At 31.1% G+C, this 12,506-nt stretch overlaps 3 protein-coding genes across 4 annotated transcripts in view; 1 reads left to right on the top strand and 2 right to left on the bottom strand.

Moving 5' to 3' along the window:
• Window positions 1–929, top strand: part of LOC108733759 (protein sidekick-2-like) — a 6,403-nt gene extending 5,474 nt beyond the window's left edge. Inside the window, exon 7 of the mRNA XM_025979811.1 lies at window positions 738–929. Within this exon, the coding sequence (XP_025835596.1) occupies window positions 738–778 (41 nt within the window). The 3' untranslated portion in view covers window positions 779–929. The remainder of the gene's footprint in view (window positions 1–737) is intronic.
• Window positions 1–2,118, bottom strand: part of LOC108733766 (rho GTPase-activating protein conundrum) — a 63,565-nt gene extending 61,447 nt beyond the window's left edge. Inside the window, exon 1 of the mRNA XM_025979806.1 lies at window positions 1,426–2,118. The gene's annotated coding sequence lies outside the window, so the exon portion shown is untranslated. The remainder of the gene's footprint in view (window positions 1–1,425) is intronic.
• Window positions 2,119–2,134: 16 nt separating this feature from the next.
• LOC108733776 (hrp65 protein) lies at window positions 2,135–12,339 on the bottom strand. Of its 2 annotated transcripts, XR_003232177.1 has the most exons (7): window positions 11,938–12,339; window positions 10,866–11,192; window positions 10,639–10,809; window positions 9,848–10,547; window positions 9,753–9,784; window positions 2,570–3,094; window positions 2,135–2,513 (listed from the first exon to the last, which is right to left on the bottom strand). XR_003232177.1 is itself a non-coding variant. In XM_025979809.1 (6 exons), the coding sequence occupies exons 1-6, from the start codon at window positions 12,127–12,129 to the stop codon at window positions 6,865–6,867; spliced, it is 1,599 nt and encodes a 532-aa protein (XP_025835594.1). In that variant the 5' UTR covers window positions 12,130–12,339; the 3' UTR covers window positions 6,739–6,864. The 2 variants fall into 2 exon arrangements, 1 of the variants encoding a protein (XP_025835594.1); XM_025979809.1 differs by lacking the exons at window positions 2,135–2,513; window positions 2,570–3,094 and adding an exon at window positions 6,739–7,041.
• Window positions 12,340–12,506: the final 167 nt, after the last annotated feature.

Genomic DNA, 12,506 nt, shown 5'->3' with positions numbered 1-12,506 from the left:
ATTAATTTAATAAAGTTGTAGTCCTTTTTAAGATATATATATATATATAGTCGTTTCGTACCTTACGTGAATAATTATTATTGTTCCGTTTCTTACTTCGTTCGTGTTGTCTTTTCCTAAAGTTACCTTACTGTCCTAACCTAACCGGACTTTAACAAAATTATAATACAGCACGAGGTACGAAACGAGATTCATTGGGCGCAGTTTATAGAATATAGAGTATAGAATAAGAATAAAATTGGTCAAAAAAGGTAATACTGAATTAAAAGAATTACACGCTTTTCAATATACACATACATACAAAGGAGAAATGTAATAATTCTTTCAGAATAAGTAACAAGAGGTAGTGTATCTACAAGAAGCATTGTTCTTTGCCGATTTGAAATAAAATAATTACTAATTTTAAGTCCCGGTTTTACAGGGTATATTAAGCATTACTGGTTGGTTTTTCCTTTTATTTTACCATCAAAAAAATTGTCCGTTTTAAAATTAGATCAACAAGCGCAGCTTTACGGTTTCAGGTTCATATATTTTTGAATGCGTACGTACGAAATTGTATGAAACTATATTTTGCTTTGTTATTTAATCTTGCTACCTTAAAAATGTCGTTCAGTTATTTGCACATTACGGAAAATCTGCACTTTAAAGTGACCACCAGCATACAAGTGAGTTCATTTTTTACTTATGCAAAACTTATTTCTGATAAGTCTACAATTTATCTTTTATCATTGTTGTAGATGTGATGGTATACGAGGACATCCCACTGAACAGGCTTTAAGAGTGTCACACGAAGTATCAATTAAACAATAAAATAAATAAAAAACACCACTCACTATTTAAGAATTAAAAAAAAAAAAAACAATCGCTTACCACCTCGGTAACACACGCCACAAAGTAAACAAAAAACGTGGAAGAATGTAATATTTATATTATATATATATATATTGTACACCCAGCTATATATCTTTAATATATTACATATTTTGTAAATTTTTACTACAAATATACCTGACTGACAAGACAGTTCGACTTTAATTTTAATATATCTTGTACATTTGAAATCTTCATACAATCAGCAAAAGAACAATGCTTTATGTAGATAAAATGACCTCTCGCAAATGTTATTTAATGAAAAAAACAAACATAAATTGATACACAGTTTTTTGCGTGATGATTTTTACAAATTTTTATTGCTTTCGCAAATACCCTTTGCAGTAACAAGACTATAAGAAAAAACTGGCGAATCTTAAAAATTATAGATCAATAGCAGTTATAGGTAGGGATTAAAATAACCAATTTAACATCTTAAATGATAATTTTTGTGTTAATTTAAACTGTAATGAAACAACATCACACATATAATATATCAAGTAAAAATCAAAAACAACTGAAATTAAACGATACCAACTGGTGAATGTATCTTACCGTTCTGAATGGGTCCAACTAGTGAACAAGCTTTCGCGTCAGTGACGTAAACAAGTCTGTAGCTTTCATTGATTAATTCTAGCTACTTTTTTAAACACAGTTACACAGTAATTCAATATTTGTTAGATATTACAGTACACGTTTTCAAAAAGTATAAAACTAAAATTATTTGTTTAATAGAATTAACTACAGTAAAAGTTCTGTATAACTCCTGCACTGTTTTTGTCAGTTGTTGATACATTTACCGTCTCTCTCTTTCATATTGTGACAACTGTATCGGTGGTACAACTGGGTGCAACGCGTTAAACAAAGAATGACAAATGTTTATAATCATTATAAATAAACATAAATTTGTTAAAAATAGTTTTGTGCAAATCTTGTGCGAATTTATTTAAAAACGAACAAATTGTGTGTTGTAAAATAAGAACAAAATAAGATGGCTGAGTATATTACTCCAAAAATACTCTTATTTAATGAACGTTTCACATCAGTCGACTAATAAGAGCTTCAAACGTGTAGTAAATAACATAAATAACTTAATAGTAATGGATCATACTCATATTTATTTGTTTCCCATTGTTATTTACTTAATAGGGGGGCAAAAGCATATAGATACAGAAGCATTTGTAACAAGGGAAGAACCCACCTCTTTAGATATCTGTAACAATTAGTCATTTTTTAAGTTTTAATTATAAATTAAACTTGTATCAAATGTTATGACGTTTATTTTATGTTAATGCTTATCTTAAATTATAAGCTTATGTATATATTTGTAAAATTGCAGAGCTTGTATCCTTTTATAAAATAAAGTAAAGAAGACTTATCTCTTATTGTTTTTGGACGTGTTGTGCCCTTCAATACTAATGCAACCTCCTCTTCCCTCTATTGCTATTCGACATCTATCTGCCACTGACTGATAATCCGTAAAGATCAAACTTTTAGACGAGTTGTCTGGTTTCCTTTTAGGTGTGGTTACTGAACTTTTTTCACATAAACTACCACTACTTCCAGATAATGAATAGTTTATTTTATATCCCGGTAAATAGGAGTTGTTTCCATCCTCACTTTCAGAACGTTGAACGCATAACCTTAGATTAAAACGGATTAAACAGATGTATAAAACAAGATTAAGTTATTCAGTTACCGGCTATCCATACTTTCAAAAACAAATTTATCAATAAACAACGAAATTTAAATTCAATGTGGGAAAACAACATACACATAACCTTAAATGCCTACAGCAAAGTCGTGCCCATAGATAGGAAATATATAGTAGGTCAGATGTGCCTATCCTACCACACTATTGGTGTCTGAAGCACCATAAAGCGTGATGATTACATAAGGGTATAATTTCACTGCACATCTAGGCCACATTACTTGCAAATAGCGTCAATTTTTGCCATAATATGAAAATACAGTTGTTAAGTATAATCCATCATTTATTAGATATTTTCGGAAAGAACAAATACAACTCACACTTTTGCAAAGATTTACATTTTATGTATATTACACAAAGGAGTTTTGTACACTTTGCAATTTTTGAACTTTGTACATACCCAATTCTGTAAGCCTCATACCGTTTGAAAGATGCCCCTATGTTTTCTTCCAAAAAATTACAACCGTTGCACATTTATCAACCAGCAGCAGCTTTAAAGTATGTTTTTTCCTCCTGTAAATAAAACTTTTTATAAAATCTGAATTAAAAATTGACATACATTTATTTTAATAGTAATGATATATCCATTACAAACGTTGGCACTCCAATTTCTTAGAAGTTAACTTTTTACAACGATAAACGATAGAAAAAACCGCTCTACGAAATCAATTAGCTTGGAAATAAGCAATTTTATCATTTTAGGTGCCGCCTGACTTTTTTACAGTTTTATATATTAACAAACTTCAGTTAGGGAATTCTGTAAGCTTTCACGGCCGGTGTTATACGCTAATTGATAATTGTCTTCCGGGTGCGTAGGCCGTGGTCTAAAAGTTCATTAATTACCTGATGCTAAACCTCCGAAGATATCAGCCGCAGCCGCTAATTAAACGTTAGGCAATCAACCAGCCTTTAGACCACGACTCACAAACCTGGAAGAATATTATTATTTTGTTTGTTTTAAGAATATAATACATTTAGTTAAACTAATCGCAAGGAAAAATATTCAATATGATGTATTTCATGCTAGGACATATAGATGATGTGGAGATAAAATTTTTAAACAGTCATATTAAGTATTGTACGATAAGGAAATTAAGTTTTGCACCAGAGCTGGACAGAACTTTAGTGCATTGTGCTTGAATGAAAGCTTTTAACCCCTCAGGGCTTAAAAGCACTATAATTCAAACCCCTTCATGATCAGTTGGGGTTTAGTAGAACCATTACTTCATAAGAACGGTTTATATTTTGTAATTTCAGCTCCTTCAAAGTGTCTCAAGCATAGTATTTACGGGTTTAAATATAATTGCTTTAAAAAAAAAATGGTAATTCGAAGTCTTTGTGTTTTATAGTTTAATTGGAGCTTAAAGGGCTAAAGTACTTTAAATAAAGACTTTTGGCTCTTAGCGAGGGCTTTGCCCAGCTCTGGTCTTCTATTATAATTAATAGTCTAAATATATATTAAATATCAAGCAGATAATAAAGTAAAACGAATATCCACTCATCATACGCCTTATATTTATTAATATTTCTATGTACTTAGGGGTGCCTTATTCAGAAACAGAACTTAATGAAGTTCAAATTAAAAAACCGATTTACTTCGTAGGAGAAAGGCGGATAAATACATTTACTAATCTCAATATTTTTTGAGAAATAGAAGTGCCTTTATTTACGTCTTTAATTCGTTTTATTAAATTTCAGTATATTCAAATGACTGAATTAAACAAAAACACTTCGTAAACAAGCTAAGTTTGAAATATTTACCATTTAAATTGAGGGCTGTCTTGAAGTCCAAAAATAATCCTTTCGCAGTTCTTGTCCGGATTTCATTGAAGTTAATTTTCAAAAAGACAAAGTGAAAACCTACTTTGTCTACAGCATTTCGTTTTTTGAAAAATTTTATTTTCCGCTGGAGTTCTAGGCTTATATATAGATGATGTTCGGAAACAAATGATCCGCTATATCGAAGAACATTACGACCTTTTCGAGGCATTTCTTAAGTGAAAATAAATAAAAATAATAATTACGAAAATCTCTCATGTAGGCAACGAAACTTTCAGTACACGTTCTAAAAATGTAACTCAATAAGTTTAAAGTATTTTTTCCAAACATATAATAAGTGTTTATATGCATACAAGAATGCAGTATTAAAAAGGGTACCGTACCGTTAAAATTAACAAGTTTCGAAAAGTTTCCTAAATCCGGGGGTGTTGCTGACTGTGAAGTTCAAGACGTTTCGTCCTCGATCGCATAGCATTTCTTCAAGCATCTTGTGATGTTGATGGATAATCCGAAACAGAAGAATTAGCGATTTGTAAGAGATAACCCATTCTTCTGTTTCAGATTATTCTCTGACATTAAAAGAGCTTTGAAAATGTCTCACATATATGTTGCTGACGTTTCGTGTCTTATAAGACGTTGCGGTGCACACCCAAGTTTTAACAAGACGAACTCTCGAATGTCTTAAAGTTTTGTTCTATGATTTGATATTAAAAGACTAATTTTTATACAGCTGTTGATGGTATGGAATACGAAAAATGATCTGCCTTTATATTTCGTTTGAGTAGCATTAAGAAAATCAAAACACAAATCTGCATCTGTAAATATTAGTAGCAACTTTTAAGAAATGTTTAATTAGAAAGATATGTTCTGCAATAGTTGTTTATAATATATCCGAATTGGTATGTATAATGCTTAAAACGTATACAGAGAATAAAGCCTAAAAACACCTGAAAAATAATAATTATTAACCAATGCACAATTATTAATTGTATGCCCGCTTCTCAAGAGAGTTTGAGAAACATGAATAACACTTATGTTGTACAGTTGAAAGCAACATGCTTCAGCAACAGTGTGACTCTCGAATAAACCAAAAATCATTCTGAAGAATTAATACGTACATTATCGCGAAAATTTTTTAATGAAGAAAAAATCTGTTCTAGAAAGATTAAAGAAATTCAAATATGGTTCCATAGGAAGCAGATGAGACAAACAAATTCATATTTCCATATTGGATATATTATTAATTACACATTAAGTCAAGCCTACAACCTATACACGGTTTTCACAAAATTGACGAAAATTACAGCACAATACGACAAAATAACCTACGTTGAAAAATATATGTTTCTAAAAAATATTAACACAACTTATTAGCACTACGAGATTGTAATAATATACGTTAATCAACTTTATTCTCCGGTCACTTCATTAAAAATCGATAAGCCGTCATACTAAATTTAACTAAATAAAACGCATAAACAATATGCATATTTTGCAAATTGAATAATACACAATACATTTATAAAATAAAATGAAATAAAATAAAAACATCCTAACACATCAGCAACAAGATATGCTGGGTGGGTAAACCATGTACTATAACTACACTGTACTGTACTATACTGTACTGTACCATGACCGTGCAAATAAATTATGTCAATATTCGCTTTATCTAATACAAAAAAAACAAAATATGGGACTAAAATAAAGAAAAAGGAAACCTACATTAGAAGGTCAGATGTGCCTATCCTACCACACTATTGGTNGTAATATTACAAAAAAAATAAGTTTGAGAAGTTTCGGTATGTCTCCTAATTTGCTATTGGATCAATTATATTTTAACATTATACTGTATTAATGTTATAAGCAAATATTCATTATCACTACGCATAAATGTATAAAGTATATAATCATACTACTTTTTCTGGCGAAGTATATTTCAAATACGAAAAAAAAAAACCGAATACTTTATATCTTTGGTGTTTCCACTTTTATGACAATAAATTAAAAACTGATGACAATTAACGAAACCGAATAAACATGAAGAATTAAAAATGCAGCCATTTACAATCATACACATCCAGATGTAAATCGTCGCGTAATCAGAAAAAATATTAGCAATTGTAGTTGACCTAGATAAACATAAGTCCGCAATTTAGCACTTATTAAGATGGCCGTTGTAAAGAAAAAGTTCAAAAGTCAAATCAGTGACTTGCAGCATTTCTCATTTCAAGAATGTAAATTAATTATAATATTCAATTTTAATGATTATCCTAAACGGCAAAAATAAAAGCTTGTTCCTTACTAAAAAAAAGGCATCTTAACTGAATTTTTAATTGTGAGAAATTCTCTTTGTTTACTAGAAAACAATTTTCCAAAGAGTCTTTTTAACGGACGAATAAAAATTGAAATTAATAATTAGAGGGTACAGTAAATTAATTGTAAGACATAAAATTTCTGTTGTTCCACTTAATTTAGTGTAAAATTTTAATCTTATAATGGATTTAATAGCGGCGCCTCTTATTAGGATAATCGTCTCGTCCTGAAGGACCACCGGCCCTATTTTCGTTGACCCAATGACCTCTGCCCCCCATATTTCCACCTGAACGACCCATCTGGTTCATATTACGCTCGTCAAAGCGATGATAGCGATCATTTGTGTTCATGAAAGGTTTGTTATCCTAACCAAATATACAAAAATTAATTGGATAATCGTTGAAATTTGTTAATATTTTCAAATTTAATTAGTGTGTCAGATGCTGATCAAAAAAACACTCCTCCGCACCTCCTCTACGTTTCACAAAAAAGACGAAATGAATTTCCAATGAAAATTCTAATTATTCCTTCAGCTAAGCACAGAGATTTTTAACGAAGATAGTATGATTATTTAACCATAAACTTGATTTATTCACGGACAAATAAAGAAATTGATAGATGAAAAATTCGAAAATCTAATCATAGAACCACTTCAAACTGTGCGCAAGAGACAATAAGAAATAAATTATTATTACGGTCAGTGACGTTGTTACCGCTGCACCATTTGTAGGAATAAGCTGAAGGTGTTTAACATAAAATTTCGTAATTTTACTTTGTAATGCTGAAATAATTATTTATATTTTCTATTGATAAATGCTCAGCCATAATACATAAATAATAATACAATACTCGGTCACAGCTCCACTATTTTGTATCGGGGAAGTACCATAAAGGTGGATCGAAACGCTTATGGAAACACCGGATACTCGCAATAATTACACTAATCGTAAGTTACCTTGTAACGAAAAAAAAAAATACTCCGTACTTTAATAATTACATCGACACATTTTAATAGTATCGCCTTCAGTTTCCCAGAGATTATAATAGCGTGCTAATTTTGATACTTCCAGTAACAACCCAGCTTAAGCTTTTCTAAATAGAATTTTTTAAATACTTACACCTAGCAATACTGTAAATAGAAAAAGTACTTGAGAATCTAAAAGCTTCTTCAGCTATAACTGCTTCAGTAAATACGTTTGCCATAACACAAAAGCGCGAAAAGTATCTATTTCCGTTCTTTAATATACATGTACTGTATATAAATAGCAGTTTTTGTTATTTCTAAGTGCATTTTGTTTTTGCGAGTGTTACTGTTTTTCGAAAAGGGGACTTCAAGAAATTTTGATAGAGGGCTCATCCAAAACTAACTGCGCCACAAATTAAAAATGTGCAATTGTATTTTCGTACAGCTTGGCACTCGTTAGATAAGAGGTTGGGCAGTACTGTGATGATGCATTATAGAAGGTAAGGCCGGTAATAATTTCGTTAAAAAATACAAAGTGTTACCACCTTTCTTCAAACTATTTTCACAGTACGCGATCTAGCTCAAGAGTGCCAAGAATAATCGCTATTTTGGTAAGTAACGCTAAAGAAAAAGATAAAAAAGATCCCAACTTACACCAAAACATAGTTTTAAAAAGATGATATGCCTACCCCAATGTGATGTCTGAAAACAGAACGCCACAAAATACCTTCATATAATTAATTTTGTAGACCATTTATTAACGTTTAGTAACTTATTCCCCCAATCGTATTATTTTACTCTCTAGTGCAGGAAACTATTATTATTATTACGAGTAACCTATAAGTATTTGAAGAAAAAAATATCCAACGGAATATGACGAGATGAAGTCAACCAACAGCGTAAACAATTTGAGACAGCATTTGACACACAAAATTAAGACCAATTAACAAACAACAACATTAATAAGAAAACGCACGTAATAATTCAAGTAAATTTGTAAGTATTCCAGAAGTATGCTAGATGATACCTTCTAGCAAAAAATAAAGTACTGCGAAGGATGCTTTTTTATAAATACACTTTTAAGTAGATAGAGAATTATACCTAAAGTAAAACAGAACGAATAACATTATATATTTAACTCCAAAATTTCGCCAAAATTCGAATTTCTATCACATTTATTCATGAATCAATTAGAAGTTTATGTAATTGCTGCCGTTATGTAGCATTCATGAAAGATAGTAAGCTTATGTAATTGAAAACAAAAAGAACCATTTATATGACAATATTCGACCATATTGTAATTGGTATTCAAAAACGCTATCATTTACATGACCAATACTTCAAAATTTCGATATAAAAATAAATACGTTTGATCTAGGTTTTCTTTTACAATCATAAAGAACATTTCTGAATAAAATTCAAGTAATATTACAAAAAAAATAAGTTTGAGAAGTTTCGGTATGTCTCCTAATTTGCTATTGGATCAATTATATTTTAACATTATACTGTATTAATGTTATAAGCAAATATTCATTATCACTACGCATAAATGTATAAAGTATATAATCATACTACTTTTTCTGGCGAAGTATATTTCAAATACGAAAAAAAAAAACCGAATACTTTATATCTTTGGTGTTTCCACTTTTATGACAATAAATTAAAAACTGATGACAATTAACGAAACCGAATAAACATGAAGAATTAAAAATGCAGCCATTTACAATCATACACATCCAGATGTAAATCGTCGCGTAATCAGAAAAAATATTAGCAATTGTAGTTGACCTAGATAAACATAAGTCCGCAATTTAGCACTTATTAAGATGGCCGTTGTAAAGAAAAAGTTCAAAAGTCAAATCAGTGACTTGCAGCATTTCTCATTTCAAGAATGTAAATTAATTATAATATTCAATTTTAATGATTATCCTAAACGGCAAAAATAAAAGCTTGTTCCTTACTAAAAAAAAGGCATCTTAACTGAATTTTTAATTGTGAGAAATTCTCTTTGTTTACTAGAAAACAATTTTCTATTCTGAAGATACGGAAAAATGGATTTTTGTTATAAAAAATAAAATTATCCTCTTTAAAATAAGACAATAATGTACATACCAGTGGATTATTTCCGCCCATATCTGGTGGAACTGTAAAATAAAATAAAAAAATAAGTAAAACTCAATCAAATTAGGAAAAACAATTATACTCACTAGATGTGCCATATAAACCACGATCATCGGGCTGCTGATAGGCCTGTTCCTGTTGATCAAGCATGTTGTCAAGTTGATGTGCTTGCATGAACAGACTATTTTCTTGTTGACGTCTCCTAAGTTCTTCTTCTTGATGCATCATTCTTGCCTGCATTTCCTCTTGTTGCCTTCTCATTTGTTCTTCAGTCCTTTGCCTTTGTTCCTCAGCCTGACGTTCTTTCATTTCCCATTCCCTTTTCTGCCTTTCACGGTCCATTTCTCTCACTCTCAGTTTCTCTCGAAGAATTTCAGTTTCATGCTCATAGCGAGCATACTCCATTTGTGCTTCTAATTTTTCTTTTTCCATCTCCAATTCTTTTTTAAGAGCTTGCTCTTTTTGAGCATAAAGTTCATGTAATTGTTTCCACCTAGTACCGTAGTCATGTTCGAAACTATCGTGAGTTGCAAATCTGGGGCCCACTTCACGGTCCTTTGTGTACTCTGGATTCTTTTTGTTGACATTTTTCTCTGGATAACCGTCCCATTCATCAAGAGCTTCATAAAGTTCCACTATTACTGGTCGCAGAGAAGCAGTTATAAAATAGCAACTTTCATTGCATTTACGAACAGCCTGAGTTGCTGCATTTTTACGAGCAAACTCTACAATTCCTTCTCCCGTAGACTTCCCACGATCGTCTACTATTATAACCGCGCGTTCAATCTAGGAAAAAATAAATTACAATTGTAAGAATTATACACATTACAACTTTCGTAAGTTTATAAGAATTGTAATGAAACAAATAGCTACTTACTTCACCAAAAATTCCAAAAGCAGCATGAAGAAGTTCATTTGTCACCCAAGGAGTAAGATTCTTCACCTTAATGCTAGAACCATTCGGAGCAAAACGGATTTTCAGGTTACGACCTTTTATTGTAGTGCCTTCCAATTCACGCTTAGCTTTTTCGGCATTTGCATGATAATCCTAAACAAGATTAATATAAGCAGAATGCTTGATAAAACAAAATATAAAAGGTATACCATGCGAACAAATCCAAAATTTTTTTCCTTGTTAAGGAAAAGTTCGCTAGTTTCACCATACTTCTTAAACAGTTCGTTTAATTCTTCCTCAGTTACATCTGGAGAAATGTTGCCGATGTAAAGCCGACTCCTACCAGAAAATTTCTTCTCTGTTGTGTCTAATGGTGGAAGGTCAATAGTATGTCCACTAAGTTGAGCGAGTTTTTCATTAAGACGGTCGTCAGGGTTTCTCCCAGGGCCGCCTCCAGGTCCCATTTCACGAGGACCTCCTGGTCCACCAGACATATTACCTCTTGGGCGTTTTCGTTCGAAATTTTCCTGTTTGATCTGAGAAAATATAAAATGTAATTGTTTATAAATATGCATTGGCATGAAATTACAAACAACGTGTACATTAAAGAAAAGTAAAACAACAAACTAAAATTACTCAATAAGGGATACCAATTCAAACAGGCAGATGAAACTTGCTGAAATTGAAAATTTGGTGATGTGTTAAACAAAAAAAATCACATAGTTCTTTATCTCAAATATTCAAAGGCAAATAAAACCAAATATCTTTGAATACTACTTGATATCTTCAAATTTCTTCAAAACCTATAACAAATAGGAGGCAACAAGTAATGAATCTGAATATTTTGATAATGAAGGATTATTTTACTTTAACAATCTTCACCAGTTTTGTACAGAAAGTCATGAAATTTTACAAATAAATAAATAATATATTAATAAGTAGATAGCTATATAAAATAACATTCACATTGCCCAAAGAATATTTTCGATGGAATATTATCTTATTAAATTTCTGTACATCTGTAAAATACAGTTTTATAGTTTATTAACAACTTTGACGTCTCTTATTGATTAAATTTATTTATTAAACAAAACAAACTGTCATTAGTCTTACCATCAAGTTTTTGAACTTTTAGAAGGTTAATGACTCCAAAGTAGTAAGTGATCACAAAAAAGTATACAATATGATATTAAATACTTAACGTGCCAAACAGAAACATTGAAGTTAAATACTTACAAAAAACACCAACCATTAATTAATTATACAATAAACAACACTTACATTGGGGTTGTGTCTTCGTCCGCCACCTCCACCGGAGCCCCCAAATCTACCACCGCGCCTACCACCCTGTAAACCTCCTCCTTGACCTCCAGGTCCTCCGTGGCCACCTGCATTATGCTGTTGATTAACATTGCCATTTTCTGTTGAACTTTCCACTTTTTCTGCCGTCGTGTCTGGATTTTGGTTAGCCATTATTGTTTAACGGTGAAGTATTATAATTAAAAATTCTTGTATATTACTTATTTATACAGTTTCACTTATTTGTAAAAATTCACAAAACTAACAACAGCAAGTCCCAACGTCTATTTTTATATAGAACTGGAATAAATAGAATAAAGAAATAACCGAAACAACTGCTGTGCTGTAGATGTGCTGCCCTACACAAACGGAAACTGACTAGAGAAAAAAATGGCAGCACTCGTCACTTTATTTCCCTGAATCAAACCTTAATTCCCCTAAACAACATTTCCGCTGAATTGAGCATGAAATTTAAATTATACGTGGAAATCTATATCCAAAGTTTAAAATTTACTCAAATGCTTGTTTTTCAATAGATTTTGTGATTTAAG

The sequence above is a fragment of the Agrilus planipennis genome, unplaced genomic scaffold (assembly GCF_000699045.2).
Source record: "Agrilus planipennis isolate EAB-ADULT unplaced genomic scaffold, Apla_2.0 scaffold11, whole genome shotgun sequence".
Taxonomy (NCBI): domain Eukaryota; kingdom Metazoa; phylum Arthropoda; class Insecta; order Coleoptera; family Buprestidae; genus Agrilus; species Agrilus planipennis.
The sequence above is the reverse complement of the archived record's forward strand: the minus strand, read 5'-3'. Positions and strand labels throughout refer to the sequence as shown.

Bases quoted from the DNA above. Each gene is read 5' to 3' on its own strand.
- LOC108733776 (XM_025979809.1), bottom strand. From the start codon at position 12,129: ATGGCTAACCAAAATCCAGACACGACGGCAGAAAAAGTGGAAAGTTCA. The intron at 11,193-11,937 runs GTAAGTGTTGTT...ATATTTTCTCAG, and splicing joins GACGAAGACACAACCCCAAT to ATCAAACAGGAAAATTTCGA. The intron at 7,042-9,752 runs GTATGTACATTA...ATATTTGGTTAG, and splicing joins TGGGCGGAAATAATCCACTG to GATAACAAACCTTTCATGAA.